Source organism: Numenius arquata, chromosome 17 (assembly GCF_964106895.1).
Source record: "Numenius arquata chromosome 17, bNumArq3.hap1.1, whole genome shotgun sequence".
Taxonomy (NCBI): domain Eukaryota; kingdom Metazoa; phylum Chordata; class Aves; order Charadriiformes; family Scolopacidae; genus Numenius; species Numenius arquata.
In genome coordinates this window covers 3,789,753-3,812,506 of record NC_133592.1, presented here as the reverse complement: position 1 = coordinate 3,812,506, position 22,754 = coordinate 3,789,753, and the positions used below count along the sequence as shown (strand labels likewise).

Here is a 22,754-nt window from a genome sequence, read left to right as displayed (position 1 = left end):
TGGTGGAGCGGGGGCGGCGCTCTAGCCGGCAGGTCCGCCGGGACTCGCTGCCGGCTCGGAAAGCCCTTCAAAGGAGCCCAAGTGAGGGTTTTAAAGAAAAACAAAACAAAACAAACAAACAAACAAACAAAAAAACCTAACAAAGCTTTTATTAGCTTCCTTCCCGGAATAATTGCTCCAGAGAAAGAAAAATATTTCTTCAGCCCTGACTTTATTTTACCAAAGGTTAAAGAGAACTTGGGGGTGTTCTGGGTATGAAGTTTCTCAGGAGACAACTCCGGGAAGAAACCTCCCCCGAGGAGCGTGTTTTCCTTTTCTCTACAGCTCCTGTCCCAGCCATGCAAGATGGACGGGCTCCCCCACGTCCCAGAGCCCAGGGGAACGAGAGATGGCTCCGTCCCGCCACGGAGAAAGGCCCTGGGCTGGGGAGAGCTGCCCGGAGAAACAGCAGATACAGCCCGCGCACCCCCAGCTCAGCAACCTGTCTGTTCTCCAGGGGTGGAAAAAATAAGGCAACTGAGCAGTTTCAGCTCCACAGATGGGTACCTCCTCACCCCGGAGAGAAAATGCTTTTTCTTTTGTCTTGAAAACCTGTTTTTTTTGTTTTTTGTTTTTTTTCCAGACCATCTTCCTCCTCCTCCTCCTCCATCAACAAGTTCAAATCATTCCTCAGTAACACCCTGAACGTTCCCCTCTGCCCTTTCTGACTCACCACATTTCTGCTTCCTAATTATATAAATTCTAAAGGCACGTTGTAACCAGCGATTCCCTTCGGAAGAGAAAAGACTCCCTCTAGAGCGACTTACACAAAATCAACTCGACCCGACAAGTTCAACAAACCTCCTTTCACCTCCCCCCCCAGCCTCTCGGGGCGGGCGATGCTCCATCACACCACTGCTCCTTCCCAACACTTTATTATAATCACCGTTGGCGCTTGGTCTCCCCGCGAGGAGCGGGCGGCTGTGCCACGCGGACAGGGATGGGGAGGGAGGAGAGGAGGCGCTGGCGGGGACTGGGGCTCCTCAGCCATGGCCCCGCGGGGTGAGGAGGGGAGCAGCCACGGTGGGGCGGCTGCCCCTGCTGCCCCCAGGTTCCCAGAGGAACACTGTGGTCCTGTGTCCCCTCAGCTGGGGACAGAGGCACCGGGGAGGGGGGGGGAAGAGCGGGCAGAACGAGGAGGCGAGGTACAGAAGTGATGGCGGATGAAGAGTAGTGTTACACGGGACCCCTGCGGCCGAGATCAGTCGAAGGAGATGAGCTGGGCCTCGCCGCTGCCCTGGGGCTGCTGCGCGGGGGCGGGCGCTGGCGGGGGCGGCTGCTGCTGGGGGGGCCCTCCAGCCGGAGCCATCTGCAACAGACGGGGCAGCTTCATTAGTAAACGAACCCTGCTGGGATCTCGCCCCCAGCCCCGTCTGGCAGCACTCACCTGCTGGTAGAGGGGCTGCTGGCCGGGCAGGTAGGACTGCTGGGCTGGCAAGCTGCTCATGGCGGCCTCCTGGCCAGGCAGGGCGGACATGAGGCCCTGCGGGAGTGAGGGGGCTCGTCAGAGGGGCTGGGGGACACGCAGTGACCACAGGGCGGAGGGGGAGGCACGCAGCCTCCGCTGGCTTCCCCTGCCCCGCCGTCAGCAGCACGGGATCAGGATGGCTCCATGCATCAGAGCCCACCCTGCAGCTCGTCCCCTCAGGAGTGCTGACCTGCATGCTGTAGGGCTGGTAGCCCATGGAGACCGACTGGCTGCCCATGTAGCCCATGGTGCCCGACTGGGGGGCCTGGGAGATGGCTGGGATGCTCTGGGACTGCGAGGCTGCGGTCTGGGGAGGGGGAGGATGGTGAGGGCTGGTGCAGGCAGTGGTGGCTCATCCCAAATGAACGTCCAAGCACCAGCACCGCTCCCACCGCTTTGCTGGAACCAGGGTGTCTGCTTCCCTCCATGCCACGGGGAGCCCAGAACTGGCTCCCACCTCAGTCCAACCCCCACAGCGAAAGCAGGAGCAGATCCAGAGATCTGGGACCAACCGCCTGCTCAGGGATCCATCCCCTCACCAAGATGGGGTGAATTGCGCCAGCCCCACAGAACACCCCAGCGGCCACCAGCTGCCCTGCCCTCACTTGCCTGGTAGCCCTGTGTCGGAGTTGGCTGGTAGGAGGAGTATGCTGGGGTGGTGGTGGGCACCGCCGGCCCCTGCTGAGCTGCCTGCCCGCTGCCTGCCGCCGGCTGGTACATGTAGGCGTTCACCATGCTGGGATCTGGGGCAGAGAGGGCAGAGACTGAGGAACCACCGTGCGCTCAGCCTCTACCCAGGCAGGCTCAGCTGGCCCACGTACCTGTCCCCGTGACGGGCATGGCGGTGTATGGCCCCGTGCCCCCTTGCGCCGCCTGGTTCATGTACACGCTGTGCATGGGAGAGCCCTCCACGGAGCCGGCCGGGCTGAAGGTGCCAGGGAAGCTGGTGGGCCCAGAGGGCTGGTAGATCACCCCGCTGGCCGCAGGCATTGCCTGGAGCTGTTGAGGGAAGAAAAGCAAGCTCTAGGCTATGTCCCCTGGGCCCTGGCAGGAGGGTCTCTGGGCCAGCAGCCGTACTTGGGCGTAAGGCAGCGAGAAGGCTGGCATCTGGGCTCTCATCTGGATGGTCTGCTTCTGCTGCTCCAGGCGCATCTGCCTCTCCTTCTCCTGCTCCTGCAGCCGCTGGATGGCCAACTGACGCTGCATCTCCAGGTACTCCTGCGGGAACAGGGCCATGAGGGCTAGAAGCCAGGACACCGAAGCATCCCCTCCTGCCCAGGTGGCTGTCCCAAGGTGCAGGTGGGACACCCCAGGAACGCTGCCCTGCCTCACCTGCTTCTTCTGCCTCATGATCTCCAGCTTCTGGGCCAGCTGGATCTGGCGCTGGCGCTCTGCCTCCTCTGCCGCACGGCGCAGCTTCTCCCGATGTTCCTCCCGCAGCGCATTCAGAGCCCCACGGGCATCACGGATCTGGGCCAGTTTGTCCTGCAGGCCTTCATAGTACACTGGGGAAGGGAGGAGAGGGACTCTATCAGGAAGTGGAGTGACAGGACGAGGGGGAATGGTTTTAAACTGAAAGAGGGGAGAATGAGATGAGATCTCAGGAAGAAATTCTTTGCTGTGAGGGTGGTGAGACTCTGGCCCAGGTTGCCCAGAGAAGCTGTGGCTGCCCCATCCCTGGAGGGGTTCAAGGCCAGGTTGGAGGGGGCTTGGAGCAACCTGGTCTGGTGGGAGGTGTCCCTGCCCAGGGCAGGGGGGTGGAACTGGATGGTCTTTAAGGTCCCTTCCAATCCAAACCATTCTACGACTGCCTCAGGGACCCTCTTGGGGCAGAGCACTCCCACCACCCCTGCCGACTGTGCTGGCTCCTCTCCGGAGAGGCTGTGTTGCAGGAATGCCAAACTCCGGCACCGGGGGAAGCCCCGGCAGCACCTGCTGCTCCCCAGGATGCCCACCCACAGCTCCCACGTACGCCTGCGCTCATCCAGCTGGTTGAGCAGCTCCAGCAGCTGTGGGTGCATGTTGTTGATGGACTGGAAGAGGGACAATACAGCGGAGTCGTTGGTGATGCTGCGGCCCCGCATGTGGTTGCTCTTCATGCGGTTGACAAAGGTGGTGACCGCGTTCTGCAGCGCCTTCAGGAACTGCTCATGGTTCTCCTCGGACTCGCCGTTTTGGTACTGCTGCTGGAGGGACAGGGCAGCCGTTCAGCCTCAATCTCCTGTGCCGAGAGCCTGCAGAACTGCCTGGCTGGGCTGAACAGAGAGGACGGGCACTTCTCGCCCCTCAGAAGCTGCCAGACACAGGTCCAGGCCCCCTCTTACCTCCACAACACCGAGCGGAGCTGGGTGGGCGTCCCCAGGCTGAGCAGCTGGCTCTGTGAGGGACAGAGGTGCTGACGGCGTGGGGCTCTTGCGAACCTCCTCTTGCTTTTTCTCCCAGTAGTTGCGGTTCAGGTACCGAGCCAGCTGCCAGGAAGAGAAGGAAGATGAGCATGGCAGCCCTGCTGGGAGCGGGCCTGTGCTGTCAACCAGTAAGGCCTGGATCCTTACCTCTGGGTCAATGTCCTCAGCCAGGGGAGCAGAGGAATTCTGGAAAGAGACAAACAGGGAAACATGGTTCAGAGAAACCAGAGACCCGCAGCTCCCACACAGATGTCCTGTACGACCACCAGTGCTGAGCACCAGCGAGTGACTGGAAGGGGACAGCCGTCTCCTTCAGCCAGACACACGCTGCAGCTACGGGCAGCAGTGGAGGCACCTAAGTGGCGGCTGAGTACAGACCTTCTTGATGAAAACACAGCAGTGCCATGAAAGAGGAAGGAATTGAACAGGGCAGATCTTTTCTCTCAGAACAGGGATTAACTCTGACCCAAGCAGGGCAGACCTGGCCCGTGTCCAGCCACTTGCTGTTCAGGGGCTCCCAAGAACGTACCACGGGTGGAGAATAGAGCGTGCTGACCGGGGGCGCCGACGACGTGACGGGTGTGGGCTCAGCCTTCGGGTACATGGAGTAGGTTGTTTTCTGCCTCTGCAAAAAGAGAAAAAAAACCCAGTCAACTCAGGGACTGTTCAGACTCCTCCAAATCACCCACTCAGCAACAGACTGGGCACACCAGGTGGATGAGGTTCCTAGCCATGCAGACCCAGCCTCATACTTCGTACAGTTCCCGCAGGCCAGTGTGCCCCGGGGCTTCCAGCTTGGGCACAGTCTGCCTCCAAGATGCGGGACTGCAACACAGCACGTGCCTGGCTCCGCTGTCACCCTCTCACTCCACAGGCCCCGTCACTTGCTCGCACCAGGACATGCCTGGAGACCTGTTACCGCACAGCTCGGAGGCACCCAGCACATCTGGGCTGTACGGCAACAACCGCTCCCAGAGGCTAAGCAGGGCACCAACCATTCTCTCCTTCTCCTCGGCCTCTGACTGAGACAAGGCAATAGCTAGCTGGAGCTCCTCCTCCTCTTGCAGAGCTGTCTCATCACGCTTTGGAGGCAGCTGCAAGTGGGGAGAAGGTGGTCAGTAAAGGGATCAACAAGCAGGTTGGGATCACTAGATCGTGACAGGGCAGCCACTCACCTGGGACTGCTGAGAGAGGGGGCTGGTCAGGTACTCGGGGGGCAGTTCGGAGGTGGCAGCGGCTTTACCCTCAGTTTTCCTGTAGCCAGAAAGAGGCGACAGTGTGAACTGAACGCCCCTTCCTCCCACTGGAGCCTCAGCTCTGCACGACACTACGGCTGTGAACCCCGTCCCCAGCCCAGCCTGCGCAGCCCCGGAATCCCCGGCTCTGCTCTGCAGAACTAGGTGTCTCCAGTCTGAGCTTCTCCCCCCCACAGTCCCAGCGGCTGCAGGCAAAGAAAAACACCGCAAAGGGTACTGACTTGTTGAGATGCTCGTAACAGGGCTCGCAGACTCTCACTTCCTTCTCGATCCCGAACTTGGGGATGGTGGAATACTTGGAGGAGCATTTGCCACAGAAGATCTGCCCGCAAGCCCTGCAATGATGCTGCAAAGAGATGGGAGACATCAATGCAGTGCCAACACATTCCTTCACCATCAGACAACGTCACTCAGACACTCCTGGCACCTCCCTGCCAGTGGCCAGGGAATGTGGTCCAGCCCTGACACGCTCCTGCGTGGGCTGAGGGAGTTCTGCGAGTCCCGGGGGCCTGTGTGGGGCCCGGGAACTCGGAGGGGCAGGAGCAGCACCCACCTTCCGTGTCACAACTCCAAACTGCACTCGACATCTGTGACACTCCTCAGCATCCACCCAGTCCGGAGCCTGTCGGAGTTACGGAAACTTGTGTAAGGAGGGGAGGAGGGCCTTGAGGAGAGTGTTTCCACCGAGCCTTTCAGCAGCTTCTAAAGCTAACTAAGGCGCTATCAGGAATAGGGGAAGCATTTTCAGCTGGAAAGCTGGAAGCACTTCATAGAGTTATAGAATGTGTTGGGTTGGAAGGGACCTTTAAAGGTCATCTAGTCCAACCCCCCTCCAGTAAGCAGGGACATCCTTAAGTAGATCAGATTGCTCAGAGCCTCATCAAGCCTGACCTTGAATGTTTCCAGGGATGGGGCCTCCACCACCTCTCTGGTCTTAACACAGAGGTGGTGGGGGCCCTTAATTTACATCTTAACAGGGACTATTAATCCCCAAAAGCTATTTTCTCTTGTGTTCCCAGAGACTGTGATGCTTTCCCAGTCAGCAAGAGATTTTCCAGGGACATATCTGCACAGCGATCGCTTCAGCAATGCCCTGCTGCCATGTTCAGGCTGCCATGCTGCTGGAAGGCCACCGAGAAGAGTAAGATGAGAGTAACTCCCTGTCCTGGTCAATTCTCCCCTCTGTCACTGCCAGCGTGACAGCCGGGAGCAGAATGTACCCAGCAAGGTTTCTGATTGCACAAAACAGAGGAATGCAAGAACTGGAGGTTTGGTAGGAAGGGGACGGGACAACAAGGTCTGTCCTGCAGTGCCTGCTCCCTCACAGAATCACAGAATGATATGGCATTGGAAGGGACCTCTGGAGATCATCTAGTCCAACCCCCCTGCCAAAGCAGGTCCACCCAGAGCAGGTTGCACAGGAACGTGTCCAGGTGGGTTTTGAACGTCTCCAGAGACGGAGACTCCACCACCTCTCTGGGCAGCCTGTTCCAGGGCTCTGCCACCCTCAAAGTGAAGAAGTTCCTCCTCATGTTTAGATGGAACTTCTTACATTCAAGTTTGTGCCCATTACCTCTTGTCCTGTCACTGGGCACCACTGAAAAAAGACTGGCCCCTTCCTCCCGACACCCACCCTTTAAGTATTGATAGGTGTTGATCAGATCCCCCCTCAGTCTTCTCTTCTCCAGACTAAAAAGACCCAAGTCCCTCAGCCTTTCACCCTGGCAGAGCTCACCCTTTCTGCAGCGAACATGGCATCGCTCTCCTTGAACTCCGGGAATACGTGACCTGCGGGAGAAGTGACAGTGTCCCATGGTGAGAGGGCTCCTGCAAGGCTCTTCCAGAGCAGAGCCGCTTGGCCAATTCTCCACCCGCCTTCACCCACAGAGTCCTCACCTTCAACCTTCATTATCTGATAGGTGTCCTGCACCACCTTGTACTTGGGCTCATTGCGGAAGGCGTGAGCCCAGGCCTGGATAAGGTACAGAATCTTACTGCGAACACTTGTCTCCACTTGCCTCTGCACAGAAAGGGAGGAGAAAAAAAAAATATCTGAGAGAAAGACCCTGAAACCCAAAGGATGGTGTGAATTCCCCAGAAGAGAAGCCAGAAATACCGTTCATGGAAAGTGAGAGTTTAGAGTACTTGGGCAAGGTGAGAGCTGTCAGCAATAAGGACAATTTACAGCAAGGACTACACACTCCTTCAGCTTCCCTGTTTGCCCCCTCCAGCATGAACAAGAAAATGTCCTTCAGAGCAGCACGAACCAACTTGAAAAGGGGTGCAGTTATGCTGCTTTGAGAAAACACCCAGAGACTCGTACAGCCGCTCCCCAGGGCAGGCACGAGCACCGGCCTGCCCAGTATCTCTCTTCACATCTTTTCTCCTCAAACAAGTTGTTCATCCTGCACTTGCAGGACCCACAGCTGCCCAGAACACACAGCCCACTGCACCCTGGGGCTGGCAGGGCAGCACCAGCTCACCGGAGGGTGTCCGGAGTGTGTTGGTGCCGGGCTGTCAGCACCTCCGGCCCTGAGGCTCCTGCCCAGGAATCCCCCAGAGCCACCTAGGGATGTGAGGCAGCACGGACAGCTGGGGAGCCTACCCTTTGGAGGGAGGCAGGAGTGGTTATATCACAGTCCGAGGAGCTGGAGGAAACTTGGCAAGCCCGTTCCTATCCCTGCCAGCCTCCAAGAGCAGCCCTGTCATCAGCTGACCGAGTCATCGCACACTCACATGACCGGTTGCTCCAGAAATCCCCCAGGAAGCAGAGGAGCATTGTCAAGCTCCGATTTCAGCGGTAGCTCAGCCCACACAGCGTGACTTACTGACAACTCCTGGAGCTCCAAACTTCTAGATTTGGCAAAATCCTGCATTCCACACATGTCACAGCCCTGAACCTCATCAGAACTAAGGCCGTTTTACCAGCATCGGGCATTCACAAGCAGCAAAGTTCCAAGTGTAGGAGGAGAATGGGTCTGTGGCATTTAAGAAACCACCAAGGCAGGCAAGGACTGGAGAGAACCACAGAATCTCTTGATCTGATCCCCTCAGAGCAGCTGCACTACCACACTGGGCTGTCACATTGCGGCAGTTCCTGTCTCAGCACAAGATCCTGCACCAAGACTGAGTCAGCCCTAACAGGAAGGTGACAGGGGAGAGACACCCTGCTACAATGTGCGAGATGATGGGACTCGCGCAGCGCATCCACCAAACACCTGGGTCACCTAGTCATCTACTTCTGGCAGAAGACTGAGGCTGTAAGGAAGGAACAGCACTACTCTAACAAAGCTCTTGTCTGCTCTGGGGCTAGGAACTGGAGACAGAAGTTCTCATTTCCACTTTACTTGTGGAAGTCTCCAGTCCAAGGGCACACAGAGCTCCTGCAGGCATCACATCCTATCAGGCTGGCAAGTGACAGCTTGTGACAACAGCTCGTCAGTGAAATCAGTCAGGTTTACATCCTACAGAGCTCCTCAAACAATTCCACAGGCCAACGAAATGGCCACGATAAAGAAGAAGCTTCTACCAGGTTTTTTCCTTGCTGCTTTCCCTTCCCGTGTGTCCCACACTGTGCTACGGGAAGGGAACTCCCCCCACCACTGCTCAGGTCCTTGCTGCAACTCCCAGACCATCACCTCTGCTCTCCTTTGCTGTCTCAAGCCAAGCAAAGCGTTGCACCCAGGAGCATTTACCATGATACAGTCTAGGCCTTTACCACGTATTCCTACCCCGATTCAGGGTGTAGCCAAACATTCCCTTTGCTCTCAGGGTATCTCCTCTCCCTAGCAGGCGTTCCTTAGCTCCCCACATTCAGCCCTTCACACCACACAACACAGTTTGTTTTCTTCTGAAATGCATTTCCGAACAGTTTCCCTTCTGTTCCTTACACAAAGGGAAAGAAAGACAAGACACGCATTTTCCTCTTATGCTGCTTCTTTTCCAACCTCATTCAAAACCGATAGTAAAATAATATTTATTTACCTTGAGTATTTCCTTCAGTTCCTCCATTGTCTGTTTATTGGCCACCTCATCATGGACTGTTTGGCCACAGTTTTTAACCACCGACTCCATGACCTGCGAGGGCAAAGGACAATAATTAACCCATGCTTTCTCCCTTCTCGCTGGCCCGCGATGAGTCCCAGCAGCATCACAGGTCACTGCAACCAGCACACCGAGACAGGGGAACTATTTCAGCAACGAGTCGCATTAGGGCAGTGTCAGTCAAGCCAGAGAAACCCACACCGCCGCGCTGGGGAGTTAGCCACGCTTCAACTGCACGGTGGCCTTCGCACCTCTGCTGTGTAGAGACAGACACACCCCCCCAGACACTGTATCAAGTTCCAGCTCTGTCTGTTTCTAACTCCGAGATGCAATTAAAGAACGAAACCCACGACCTGCTGATCAGTCACAAAACCTCTGTGCTAGAGGCAGGAAGAGGCAAAATGCCATTCCCAGGGCAGGGAACGCCGTGTGGGCTGCGCAGCCCCAGAGGCCACTTATAAGAGATAGGCAGTTCCCTGGCCTGCGAGCCGGGCCCCCGCAGTGCTTGGGTTTGGGCTGACGTTACCTCCAGTGCGTACAGTGCCACGTGGGGATTCTTGTCATTGACTTTCTTCTTGATAGCATTGACAGCATATTTAGCTCTGAGTAAGGAAAGAGAGTTCAAGTCCTCAGGTGATCAAGAATGCGAGGAAAGATTCCACCTGCTGCTGGTAACCCGCTAACCCCCGCCCTGACATAAGTCACGTCTTGGTCTATGTGATTCCCCCCAAGGCAAACCGGGAAGAGGAATAAGCACACTCAAGCCTGAGTTTCTCTGAGGATTTCAGGCCAAAGGTAACCCTGTGACTCAGGGAAGTGCCTCCACACACCAGGGCATACTGTACTGCCCTTCCAAGGCTTTACTGAAAGGGGACAACAAAACGTGTGCTGCCCCAGGCTGACAGGTCTGAGACCCTCACGCTTTGTTTTGCGGGGACAGGGAGAGCTGCGCTTCCAGTGCATCCAACTTACTGGGTATCCCCCTGACGGATCATGTCGCAGATCTGCAGGATGGATTCCCAGTCCGTCTCCAGCAGGAGCTGGCTCGTAGCCTTATCTGCAAGGAATAAACCCGTGAGGCTGCTTTAAGCGGTTCTGCTGATCTCCCTCCGCTCCGCCGCCGGCGGCGCGTTTGCCGGGGAGCTGCCCCGGACGCCGGAGATGCCCCGGACCCGAGTGCTCGGGGATAAAAATCCCGATTTTTCCCGGAACGCGCCAGCTCTTCCCCTTCAGACGCCGCTGGGCGCTGGGCAACCACAGGCCCGCCTCACCAGCCCCAGCGGGCCGCGGGCCCGACTCAGCCCGCGCCCCTAGGCCCACCCCGACCCCCGGGGCCAAGCGCCGCCGACCTCGACCCGGCCCCAACCCGCCCGCCGCGCCGAGAGCAGCCCACGGCCGGTACCGAGGAGCCGCTCGAAGGTGCCGCCGCCGCGCCCCATGGTGTTGTCCCCCCCGCCGCCGGTCTGGTCTAGTCTAGTCTGGCCTGGCCTTCCCTGCCCCACCGCCCCTCCGCGGGAGCTCCGCTGCCGGCTTCCGCTTCCGGCTTCCGGCGGGGGCGGGGCTCCTTCCGGCGGGGGCGGGGCTCCTTCCGGCGGGGGCGGGGCTCCTTCCGGCGGGGGCGGGGCTCCTTCCGGCGGGGCGGGGCGGATGGCGGGAGCGGGGCGGCCGGTGCCCACGTGCCTGCTGTTGGGGGCGGCGGGCGGCGGCAAGAGCTTGTTGGCCCGGCGGCTGCGTCATATCCGGCGGGAACCGGGGAGGGTCCCGGGGGGGTCCCGGCGTGGGTGGGGGGTCCCGGCGGGGCCGTGTCCCGGTGGCCTTCGAGTCCTTAACGCGCGGTACAGCTGAGCGCCGAGGAGGGTCCGGCGGGGCTGGGCGAGCCCCCGGCCACGCTGCCCACGGTAGGCAGGGCCCGGCGGGGGGCAGACAGCCGACCGGCGGCCCCGGTGCGGCCGGGAGGTCCCGGTACGTCCCTACCAGCCGTCCCCGTCCCCGTTCCGGCAGGTGGGCACCAACCTGACCGACCTGCGGCTGCCGCGGAGGGCGACGGTGCGGGAGCTGGGCGGCTGCATGGGGCCCATCTGGCCCAGTTACTACGGCGAGTGCAGCGCTCTCATGGTGAGCCACCACGGCACCGGGGCCCCACGACGGCGGTGACCCCCGTCCCGAGCCGCGACAGGGCTCAGCGCCGGCCCCTGCCCCCGCTGTGGGGCATCGAGCCCCTCGGTTCCCCTGGGTCCTGCTGCGCGCGGGGCCATCCCGGGGCACGTCACGCGCCGCTCTGCCGCTTTCCTTCTCCTCCCGACAGTTCGTGGTGGATGCCGCCAACCCCAGCCAGGTCTCCAACTCCTGCGTCCAGCTGCTCTCCGTCCTCTCCGCCGCGCAGCTCGCTGCCGTGCCCGTGCTCGTCCTCTTCAACAAGATGTGAGGGGGGGGTGGGCAGCCCAGAGCAGGGGGGGACAGTGAGGGGCTGTGGTGGCTCCCACGGCCCTTCCATCCCATCCTGAGGAGGCCTGGCATGTCCTGGGGGGCAGCAGCCGCGCTTTTGCCTGCGGAGACCCCCGGGCAGGGGCTAGGCCAGGTTGGGTGGGGGTGCCATGGCAGTGGGCTAACGCAGCCCCTTCCCCTCCCGGCTGCAGTGACCTGCCCTGCTACATGTCGCTGGCGGAGATGAAGTCGCTGTTCCGCATGCAGGACATCGTCTCCTGCGCCACGCAGCCCATCACCATGATGGAGACCAGCGCCCGCGACGGCACCGGCCTGGCCGACGTCCTACAGTGGCTTCGGGCCACCCTCGGAGACCCTCGCTGAGCGACCCCAGCCCCATGGCAGCCCAGGCGAATCCTGTCACCGAAGGCGGTGGCCGGCGAGCAGCTGCCCTGTGTGGGGCTGGGAATGGGGCACAGGATGGTGTCACGGGACGGGATCCCTGTGGGACTTTACAGTAAAACCTCCTCTGTACTGTCCAGGCCGGTGGCTGCCCTGTGTGTGGGTGGAAACCACGGCCTTTCGGGGAAGGGACGAGCAGGAGCTTCAGAGGCCAGGCTGTGCTGGCACCTCCGGGTGCAGGAAGGGTGGTTGTGGCGTTCACAGGCAGTGGGACTGGGGGGCACAGTGGTGCCTGGGCCGGGCTAAGGAGGACCAGGGCTGGCAATGGCTCCTGGGTTGGAGGCCAAGTCCTTGTGGGGCTCCTGTCAGAAGCTTTGGCCCTGAGGGCCTTGTGGGGTGACCCGGGGGGGCCATGGGTGGGTGTGTGTTGGAAGCTGGAGCGCCTGAGCCACAGAGGTGCCTCTGTCAGAGATATCTCATGAGCTCCAGGTGCCATCCTGTGGCTGCTCCCCAGCACTCGCTCGGGCTCAGAAAACGCCTGGGGCTGTGGAGAACGCGTTTCTGTGCCCACACAGACAGCCCAGCCCAGCTGGGCAGGCAGTTGCGTCACCCATCGCCGTGGGTGCCAAGTCACGGGGGCACTTATGACTGCCTGGGCCTGGCACACGCCACGGCACAACCCTCCCTGGGTCTGTGGGTGCTGTGCCACGGGGGCAAACGGCTTTCTGGGGCTGGGGGCTGCTGACAGCGTGCTGTGGTGGAAAGGGGCTCCTGGGGCTGGGGCCGCAGTCACGGCACTGTGATGGCAAGTGGCTCCTGGGGCTGGGGACACCACACTGCGATGGCAAGTGGTTCACAGGGTTGGGGACACCACACCGTGATGGCGAGTGGCTCCCGGGGCTGGGGACACCACACCGTGATGGCGAGTGGCTCGCGGGGCTGGGGACACCACACCGTGATGGCGAGTGGCTCGCGGGGCTGGGGACACCACACTGCGATGGCAAGTGGCTCCTGGGGCTGGGGACACCACACTGTGATGACGACTGGCTCCCAGGGCTGTATGCGATGAGGCAGCACCGGGCACACCCTGCCCCGGCTGCTGAGTCACCAACCCTAATGAACGGTGACGCCAAGGTACCAAAGCCACTTGCCTGCTTCCAGCGTGACGGGTCCAGAGGCGGGGAATGGTCCTGCACAGCTACGCTTTAATGGGCCAGGTCCGCCTGCGGCTGGGGAGCCACAGCCTGGGCTTCCTCTGCCCAACCCTCAGCACCTCAGTGGTGGTTTCCCTGTGCCCGTCTGCCCACAGACACAGCGTGCCACAGGGCTGACTGACCTGGGGGGGCCCAGGTGGCCTCAGTCGTGGGAGTGTTGGCCAGTTGCTGTGCTCCAGGTGAGCCAGACACGGGGCCAGAGCTGGGTCAGTGCCCAGCAGCTGTCCCTGGGCAGTTGCAAAGGGGGCTTTTTGGCAGGTTCTCTCCAGCCAGGAATCTTCGCTGTCCCCAAAGGCTTCTGAAAACAGCCCAGAGCTGCTCTCAGCACTGGCTGGGACTTTGACAGGAAGGAGGGATGTTCTCTGCTAATGCCCCCAGAGAAGGGTTCTGCTGGTGAGCCAGCCCCACACCGACCTGTGCCCTGGGACACCATGGCAGTCCTGGCCCCGGTCGTGCTGCGCCTGCCGTGTCCCCAGCAGCTCCGGGCAGTGGGAGCACCGATGTCCTTGTGCCATAATGTTCCCATGGGGCTGCCAGATGACGTGTCTCAATGTGTCCTTGGCTGCTGCATTCCGGAGGAGAGGATCTTCCCCAGCACCCCCTGGCACCGCTTCCTCCAGCGCCACTATGGCTTAGAAAGGGGCTGATCCATTCCTTGGCTGTGAGCAGAGTCCTGTCCTGTCCCACTCCTTCCTGGTGATGGTGACACTAAGAGGAGCGATACAGTCCCTGAGCCCCCGAGGTGCTGCTGCCGGGGACAGACGAGCAGAGACAAGGCTCTCTAAGTGTCCCCATCCCCTTCCTGTTCCCTGTCCCAGTCCTGACCCCATCCCCTTCCCTATCCCTGTGCTGGCCCCACTGGCAGACTCTGCACCAGGCTCTCGCGCTCCCGCTGGTCCCGCTCTGGCACATCTGTGTGTGTGGCCGAGCTCCGAGCACCCCGGCAGCCCCCTCGCCCCTTCCTGCAGGGCTCACCTGGGGCTCAGGCGCGTCTCTCTCTCTGCTCGTAAACGGAGTGAAGCTTCTGAATGAGAAATATTTTGTCTTCCCCCTCCTGCAACAGCAGAGACACTGCAGTGAGCAGCCACAGCCCAGTCCTGGACCGGGGCATGGAGCAGCCGGGACCGGCCAGGGGCAGCATGTGGAGCTCACGTTGGCGATCTGCTCCTTCAGCAAGCGGATGATCCTCCGCTGGCCTCTCACCACCTGGATGTTGAAGTAGATGATGGCTCTGCAATGACAGGGAGGAAGGGAAGGTGGCAGCCAGGATGGGAAGCTGGGGGGTGCTGCGCTCCTGGCACTGGGCCGGGGCACAGGGCTCTGCAGTGACACCCCAGCTCCCAGCCTGCCGCTCAGGGCTGTGACAGCGGCACCCTCAAAGCATGGGCCCAGGTTCAGCCTCGGGCTGGGGTCCCTACTCACAGCAGGACCCCGGATGCAAAGAACAGGAGGAAGCTGTTCTCCACCAGGTGCTGGTGGACCCAGGCGAACCAGGTGATGTTCGGGTTGGACTTCTCCAGCAATTGCACCCAGGTCTTCCCTGACTTGTAGATGGTTTCCAGCCCCTGGAAGGGACCACAGGATTCTGATGGCTGCACCCTGAGTGGACAAAGCCATGGGATCGGTCAGATGGCTGCTACCCCTAGCCCAGGACGCTGCCCAGCCTCGGATGTCCGAAGGACCGAGCATCGCCTGCCCTAGCCATCCCCAGTGGCTGGATGAGGGGGTCCTCATCCCCTTGTCCTGCATCAGGAACAGCTGGAAGAAGCAGGCACAGGCCAACCACTGCTATGCTCTGTGCAGTGACCGGTGCCTGGGCAACATCTCCCTGCCTGGGGCAGGATTGCACAGCCCCGCGCTGGGCACCACGCGCTCCCTGAGCCCTCGGGGTGGGGGAGGCACCGACTCCCCAAGCCCCTCTCCTTGGCTGGGTGGCCGGCAGGTCTGTGCCCCGAGCCTGGTCTGGTGGGTACTCACGACCAGATGGTGTAGGAGAGGAAGACAGCTGCTCCCAGGAAGGACGGGAAGCACAGCAGGGTGATGAAGACGGTGCTCATGCGAGATGCTTGCCAGGGCTTGCTGGGGGACTGGCAGTTCTGCATCAGGCTGGTCTGCAGACAGGGAAGAGTCCCATGAGCTGCCGCCTCCCGGGAAGCGTCCCCAGGGTTCATGCGGGACACCTCCCCCCATCCCTGCGTCCCATCCCTCCCATCCATCAGGAGCTGAGTGAGCTGGGGGACATGACATCCCCAGCATCATCCCCTCCCTCCCGAGGACAGCCCTGCTCCCTGCCTGGTGCAGCACCTCTGCTGCGGCAGGGCTGCCCGTTGTGGGGACACATGGTGGGTGACGGCTCTCACCTTTTTGACATAGAAGAGCAGCACCAGCTTCAGCGTCTGCAGGGCTGGCAGGAGAGGAGCAAAGAGAACGCCCAGCCTGGGAGAGTGGGGGGAAGACGAATTCGTCCCAGGTCTGGGCCCCTGGGAGCCAGCAGAGCTCGGGGCACCGGCCCCCACTGCGGTCAGGGGTTTGTGAGCAAAGATCAGGCACATGAGCACTGAGCTGGGTTTGCTGTGCAGCCTGTGCTGGGATGTCACCAACCCCCAGGGCAGCTGTGGCCTTTGTGGTTCCCAGGTGTTGGGAGGGGGCACGTAGCAGCAGCATGCACATGCATCCCCTCCTCGGGCAGGGGGGTGAAGAAAGGCACTGGGAGGGGGGGGTGGCAAAGCAGGACCCTGAGCAGCTGAGCAGACAGGCTGGAGAGGAAACAGTCCCCTTGGAGCAGCAAGTGCCATTATGGCCCAGACTAATGAGTGGGGCTGCGTGTGTACTGGAGCCTGCTCCTTCCCCAGAGCTCTGGAGGGGACCAGCCAGGCAGGGGACGCTGGACCAGTGCCGGGATGCTCTGCTGCTGAACCCCCCCATGGCTGTCACCCTGTCACCAAAGCCAGACCTCCCGGGCTGTGGCTGTAAGGTGCCAGCTCCAGGCACTGTGACCACCAGGATACCTGTCTCCCTCTTTCCAGCCGCGTGGGACTTGGGGGGGGGGGTGTCTCCCGTGGCCCTGCTCAGCCACACACGTGAGGTCCCCGTGCCTGGTCCCTGCCAGCTGCAGGGCTCACGGGGGACCACGAGGCGTTTGCCAGCAGAGCCGCGCCGGTCAGGACGACATCTCACCAGGTCAGGGTCTGCCCGTAGATGAGCTCCAGCACGTTTCGGGCGATGTCAAACTCAGGCTTCTGATTCCTCTTCAGCTTCTTCTCCAAGATAAGCCTGGGAAGGAGCAGAGCTCTGCTCCCACACTGCTGCTGGGGGGGACACTTGCCCCCCGTTTCCTCCCCTTGATGGCAGCACTGCCAGGGCTGTGCTGGGGACACGACACCGATGGTGAGACCCTCCTGGGGCACATTACCTCCAGACCAGTTCCCCAAAGAGCGTGTCCAGCAGGGTAAATATGAAGTCCATCACCACAAAGCGATACAGGTCCTGCCCCACACATGTCTCCCAGCACTGGGGAGACAAAAAAAAGGTGGCATCAAGTGTAGAACAAGGCCTCTCCTCCCCCATGGCTTTCCTGTGGCCCCCGTGGGGTGCAAGGGGCTGTGGGACCTTTTCCTCCCCTGCACCCCTTTCCCCAGCCATCCCGCGTTTGGGGTGCCCCTGTCTGGGGGCTGTCACCCCCCTCTTCCTGGCAAGGGGGTCGATGGTGCCTGCAGTGCCATCCGGCAGACCCCCTGCTGCCACACGCCTGCCCTGCTGGTGATGGGACTGCAGCCTTGGCTTTGCTCCGTGCTCTCCAGGCACGGGACGGAGCATGCAGAGCTTGGCCCTGCACGGCAGCACCAACCTCCTCTCTCGAGCAGATGACTCTGCGGCTGAGCCACTGGTAGCAGAGCAGGCCAAGGACCACCATCTTCAGAATGAGGTTCCTGGGGAGCAGGAGCAGGGCATGGAAGGGCTGAGCCCCACGGATGGGGTGCCTGGCCCCAAAGCCTCTCCCTACACTGCAGGACATTTCCCCTGCCCCGGCCAGCCTACCTGCAGATGGCCACGTAGACCTCTGTCACGGGGGAGTCCTGCTTCTCCCACATCGCCAGCAAGTTGTACAGGTGAGGCATCACCGCGTTGAGGAGGGACACCACGAGGGGCAGGACCAGCAGGGTGGCTTCCTGCTGCCGCTCGCCGCTGCCCAGCGCCCAGTGGCCCTGCTGAACCTGGTGAGCGGGTACCAGGGTGAGCATGTGGCTGCTGGGAGCCCAGTGACACCGGGATGGGAGCTGCAACAGGGGGCTACCCCTGCCTCCCAGGGCTGCTCTGGCTCCCTCCCCGTGGTAGCCCAGCACGAGCCGGGAGAGCCCGCTCACCGCATGCATGTGCTCCAAGAAGTAGTGCAGAGCCATCACGCAGCCCAGCACCGAGCTCAGCGAGAGGGCCCAGGCCAGCAGTAGCACCGTGGTGCGTCCCAGGCGCTGGCAGAGGCTGAGGGAGCGGGAGCGGGAGCGCTGCTCCGCCAGCAGCTCCTGGAAGAGAGCAGAGAGAGGAGCCGGAGCTGCTGAGCACCCTCCGGGTCCGGAGCGAGGGCTTGTCCTGCCACACTGAGGTGGGACCCGGGGGGCTGATGGACAAAGGGGTGGTGCAGGGTCGGGTCGGGGGGTACGTGCGGCTGCAGGACTCCCCGGTGCAGTGGGCAGGAGAGGGGTGCTGGGGTCTGGACTGGCTCCTGCGACTGCCTTTGCCTTCCCTGGGCGTGCAGGGACCGGCTCTGTCCCAGCTCCTCACCTTCAGCTGGGTGCAGATGTTCTCACACTGCAGCTTCACCGAACGCCTCTGGACCACCTTGAAGTCCCAGGCACAGAAGACTTTGACGGCCAGGTCCCCCGCGGAGCTGCCCACGCGGTAGCTCTCCCCGAAGGAGCGGGACATGCTGCAGCGAGGGGGAGGGAGTCAGGGCATTGGGGCTGGGCGCAGGGGGAAGGCCAGCAGGGTTGGAGGTGCTGCCCACCCACCTGTACACCAGCAGGATGCAGGTGAGGAGGAAGGAGACCCCAACACTGAACATGTAGGCCAGCGGCATGTTGTATGGGAACCGGGGGGCTGCATGGGTGCATACGCTGCCATTGGGGCTGGAGGTGCAGGGGTCGTTGAGGGTGACGTTGCTGTAGTAGCCATAGTAGAGCAGCGAGTGAGTGAAGTAGCCCTGTGGGGAAGAGCATGATGGGGCTCACGGTGATCTCACCAGTGCCCGTGGCTCCCTGCCCAGCCTGGCACAACTGTGCCAGCCCGCGGGGACACAGAGCCCTGGGCTGGGGCACCCCCTTCTGCATCCACAGCACTGGTGGTACCAGTGCCCCGGCCGTGTGAGAGCAGAGACGGGAGCATCATCATGGCAGGGATGCAGAGATGCGGGGCAGGGACCAGGCAGGGATGCAGGGATGCCCAGGCTTGGAGCAGTTCCTGTCCCGGGAAGCTGGCGCTGGCATGCTGGCAGCACTTACCGCTCCTGTGAGCAGCTCAAGGCCGGTGAAGGGCCAGGGCCTGGCCGAGGGAGGGGGATACACAGCCTGAGGGGCCACCACGAAGACCAGGAGGATGAGGAGTGAGAAGATGTTGAACATAAGGAGTGTCTTGAGGAAGACGAAGTAGGAGAGGACGCTGGAGCCAAAGCGGCCACCGATCTGCTTCAGGGCATAGTGCCAGGGCTGCGCGGCAGCGAGCAGGGAGAGGAGCCTGTACCAGAGCCCCCGGCAGCCCTGGGGAGAGAGAGCCCGGGGAGAGCACCGGGGCCACAGCCTGCACCGGAGCCCCCGACGGCTGCTGTGCAGACCCACGCCCCAGACTTACGAGGATGATGCAGTCCTTGGGCCGTCCGCAGGGAGAGGAGGGGGCTCGGTGCTGGGTGTGCTGCCTTGGGGGACCCCTCTGCTCACTCAGCTCCCACCTGCTCAGCAGACAGGGGTGTCAGAGGGTGGCACGGGCCCCAGGACGGCTCCGGCTGCGGGAGCCCTGCCTGGCCAGGGCTGGCGGGAGAGTACCCACCGGAGGGTGCGTTTCTCTGCCAGGCTGAGGGGCACGGTGAGCAGCATGTGGCTGCGTTGGCTGGGCGAGAGGCTCAGCAGCTCCTTCACCAGCAGGCTCCGCTTCTCTGGGGGCGCAAAGGGCTCAGGTCAGGACATGGCGTGTACCTGTCCTGAACCCGGCGTGGGGATGGTGCCCAGCACTGCCTGTCCCAGCTTCCAGGGAACCCTCACCTTCCAGTGTGGCCCTGGTGGGGTCGGTCTCCAGGTCGTACTGGCGCAGGCTGGGCCGTGCCGCGCGGCAGAGCTGCTGCAGGGGTGGGCGGCTGCTCCGGCGCCGCAGCCGGGCCGTGCGGTTGTAGTACTGGGAGATGATTGCCCCGCGGCTGCGCCCTGCGGGAGAGAGTGGGGCAGGAGGGTGGGTGACCACAGGAGAGCGGGGCAGAGGGGTGAGCTCTGCTGAGGGGCTCCCAGCCCAGGGAAGGGTGGGAGGCACCTACCGATGGTGCGGCTGGGCATGTTGGCGAGGATCCGCAGGGTGGCCAGGGAGTAGTTGGGATGCTGCTCGTCCTGCCCTGGCTCCGGCCAGGCCGTGGAACAGGCATCTGGGGGAGCCAGACGTGCCGGGTGCTCTGGAGAGGGAGGGCAGGATGCAGAGTGGTGAGAGCTGGAGCACCCACGGCTACGGTCCCCACAGCCCTGCTCCGGGATGGAGCCAGGCACCTGCCCCACTATGTGCTCCCCCCTAGAGCGTCCCCTTCTCTGGGGACACTCTCTGTGTCCCCAAGGGCAGGTCTGCCTCGCTGCCTGCACTGGTGAAGGCATCAGTGGGCCCCTACAAGTGCTTTGGCCGCGGCCTTGGCACGACCCCCAGCTGGCCAGGTGGGGTCTGGGACAGGAGATGGCCCTGGGCACACACAATGTCCCCATCCCACCCCAGCTGTGACCGCAGCACTTTACCTCTGCCCCTCTCCTGCATCTCCAGCTCCAGACCCGCCTCCATCAAGCTGCTCTGCTCCTGGATGAGCTGGTGGAAGGAGGTGTGCAGGGCTCCTTCATTGTCCGGGCTGGGCTCCTGGCTGCGGGGACACAGACCCACTCACCTGGGGAAGGGCTGGGCGCTGGGGCCACGGGGCATGAAGCCGTGGCAAAACCCCGGTGCCAGCCCAAAGCCTAGCCACGGTGCCCTGCGGCACGGGCAGCCGGTGCCTGCTGGGCCTTCTGCCTCCCGCAGCAGGGACCCCGGCCTCATGCTTCGGGGGCTGCGGGATCCCCGGGGCTGAGCCTACGGGGGGCACAGCTCGGGCAGGGCAGCCCCACACTCACCCGTCGTTCTCGGTGTCCTCAGCGACGCGGAGGGTGAAGGAGGGCGGCCGGGACATCCTGTGCTTCCTCCGGCACGCTGCCCTGGCACAGCGAGCTGAGGGGTGTCAGCACCCACGGCCACCGCGGACCCCACGGCTCCCACGGGGCTCCGGGGTCCTGTGTTCCCCCCCCCCTCCGCGCTCTTCCCCGGGACGGGGATGGAGCCGGAGCCGGAGCCGGAGCGTGCGGAGAAGCGGGACGGGGGGGCTAAACCCGGGTCTAAACCCAGCACTAGCCCCGGGGCTAACGCAGCAGGAAGGAAGGACGGCCGGGCGGATGGGGAAGCGGCGTAACCGGGGAGGAGACGGAGCCTCCGGGCGCCCCCGCGCCGCCTATCCCGGCACTCGGCTCGGGACGGGCACGGCGGGACCCACGGCGTCAAACACGCCCCCGGGGGTGGCGACACACCGGGGCAGAGACCTCTGTGCCCCCCCCCCCCGCCAATGCCGTCCCGGGGCCGAGCCGCCCGCGTCCCGCTCCCAGCGCCCGCCGGTGCCGCCGGGACCGGGGGGGTTTAGAGGCTTCCCCCTCCCCTCCACCGGCCCCGGGTTCCGCAGCCTGTTGGGGCCGTGCAGAACATTCGGAAGATCGATCAAGACTGATTTTGGAGCCCTTCTGAGCATGTCGCAGATCAAGCAAAACTTGATGAGAAATAAGACTATATTGCTTTAAGAATAAGATTGTCTCGAGCTGGCCGGACAGAGTCAAAAAAAAAAAAAAAAAACCCAAAACCCAAAAACATTGTGTGTGTCTGTGAAGGTCAGGCTGGAAAACCGCCTGGAGGAGTGCGTGTAGAGAGATGTGGCTGAAAACAGGCGCATTCGGTGAGAATGGGAGCGCTCACCCTGTTTGGCAAAACAGCTCAGAAACTAGCTCTCTTCTCTCTAGCTTTATTTATGTGAATAAAGTGCGCTTCTGCTGCTGCTGCTGCTGCTTATTGCATACAATTGCATCCTGATCAATCATCGCCCCAAATTGGTACCCCGTGTGAGGCTCATCTTTTTCGGCGACACACAACCCGAGGGGTGAGTGTACAGCTTTTTATTTCGTGGCTGTAATTCCTTGTAAAAAGGAACGGTAACGCCTCTCGAACAGGAAAGTTACGGGGTTGTTGTTAGAAATGGGACAGGCTGCAGCGCATGAACAGAAATTATACTTAAAGCTTTTGCAACAAGTTTTGCGTGCTGCTGGCTATAATACCAGTGAGAAGCAATTATCTCAATTGTTATTACTAGTAAAGGAAAAAATATTCATTACATTTCTGAGAATTCATTTATATATAATAATAAGCTTTTGGGCATGCGTATTTGTGCCTTCTGGTGGTCCTCATTTTGAGTGAGGGTCGTTTCTTCCTCAATCTTCATCTTCTTCACCTGTCCTTTGGTTCACTTTTCATGTTGGCAAAATATTCTAACTGCTTAATTGCTCATTAAAACTAATGATCTCCCTGCTACCGCCTGTTTGTCAGACAATGTCCGTATTTATTGCATCCCTGTCTTAGGTCACCATGTTCTCAGGGCCACATACATCCTTTCTTATCTTACTAAGTCCTTGAAACCATTTGGGATGGTTGCTAAAATAGAATCATAGAATCATAGAATCATAGAATGGTTAGAGTTGGAAGGGACCTTAAAGATCATCAAGTTCCAACCCCCCTGCCATGGGCAGGGACACCTCCACTAGAGCAGCCTGGTCTTGAACACTTCCAGGGATGGGGCATCCACAACTTCCCTGGGCAACCTGTTCCAGTGTCTCACCACCCTCACAGTAATGAATTTCCTCCTAATATCTAATCTAAATCTCCCCTCTTCCAATTTAAAACCATTACCCCTTGTCCTGTCACTACACTTCCTGACAAAGAGTCCCTCTCCAGCTCTCCTGTAGGCTCCCTTCAGATATTGGAAGGCTGCTGTGAGGTCTCCCCGGAGCCTTCTCTTCTCCAGGCTGAACAACCCCAGCTCTCTCAGCCTGTCTCCATAGGGGAGGTGCTCCATCCCTCTGATCGTTTTCGTGGCCCTCCGCTGGACCCGTTCCAACAGGTCCATGTCCTTCCTGTGTTGAGGACTCCAAAGCTGGACACAGTATTCCCGGTGGGGTCTCATGAGCGCAGAGTAGAGGGGTAG

At 61.2% G+C, this 22,754-nt stretch overlaps 3 protein-coding genes across 4 annotated transcripts; 1 reads left to right on the top strand and 2 right to left on the bottom strand.

Moving 5' to 3' along the window:
• Window positions 1-899: 899 nt before the first annotated feature.
• Window positions 900-10,741, bottom strand: HGS (hepatocyte growth factor-regulated tyrosine kinase substrate). 2 transcript variants are annotated; one of them, XM_074159978.1, is made up of 21 exons: window positions 10,615-10,741; window positions 10,185-10,269; window positions 9,739-9,814; window positions 9,153-9,245; window positions 7,065-7,188; window positions 6,904-6,956; window positions 5,722-5,790; window positions 5,390-5,514; window positions 5,088-5,166; window positions 4,908-5,006; window positions 4,442-4,537; window positions 4,060-4,098; window positions 3,832-3,975; window positions 3,480-3,693; window positions 2,840-3,012; window positions 2,585-2,725; window positions 2,329-2,506; window positions 2,117-2,250; window positions 1,698-1,814; window positions 1,427-1,522; window positions 900-1,348 (listed from the first exon to the last, which is right to left on the bottom strand). In XM_074159978.1, exons 1-21 carry the CDS (start codon window positions 10,649-10,651, stop codon window positions 1,241-1,243), a joined length of 2,280 nt encoding a protein of 759 aa, XP_074016079.1. In that variant the 5' UTR covers window positions 10,652-10,741; the 3' UTR covers window positions 900-1,240. The 2 variants fall into 2 exon arrangements, with proteins under 2 accessions (XP_074016079.1, XP_074016078.1); XM_074159977.1 differs by having other exon boundaries at window positions 3,480-3,690; window positions 3,751-3,975; window positions 10,615-10,651.
• Window positions 10,742-10,859: 118 nt separating this feature from the next.
• Window positions 10,860-12,175, top strand: ARL16 (ARF like GTPase 16). Its single transcript, XM_074160304.1, is given in 5 exon segments — window positions 10,860-11,043; window positions 11,046-11,110; window positions 11,214-11,327; window positions 11,518-11,633; window positions 11,849-12,175. Coding segments are annotated over 5 exon segments (651 nt in total). The 3' UTR covers window positions 12,021-12,175.
• A 1,047-nt stretch (window positions 12,176-13,222) lies between these two features.
• TMC6 (transmembrane channel like 6) lies at window positions 13,223-20,648 on the bottom strand. The gene is made up of 20 exons (XM_074159948.1): window positions 20,593-20,648; window positions 20,227-20,345; window positions 19,767-19,898; window positions 19,501-19,659; window positions 19,289-19,394; window positions 19,094-19,190; window positions 18,748-19,002; window positions 18,259-18,449; window positions 18,032-18,176; window positions 17,617-17,772; window positions 17,291-17,466; window positions 17,100-17,181; window positions 16,665-16,762; window positions 16,430-16,525; window positions 15,613-15,688; window positions 15,230-15,363; window positions 14,675-14,851; window positions 14,405-14,483; window positions 14,228-14,306; window positions 13,223-13,960 (listed from the first exon to the last, which is right to left on the bottom strand). The coding sequence occupies exons 1-19, from the start codon at window positions 20,646-20,648 to the stop codon at window positions 14,235-14,237; spliced, it is 2,406 nt and encodes an 801-aa protein (XP_074016049.1). The 3' UTR covers window positions 13,223-13,960; window positions 14,228-14,234.
• Window positions 20,649-22,754: the final 2,106 nt, after the last annotated feature.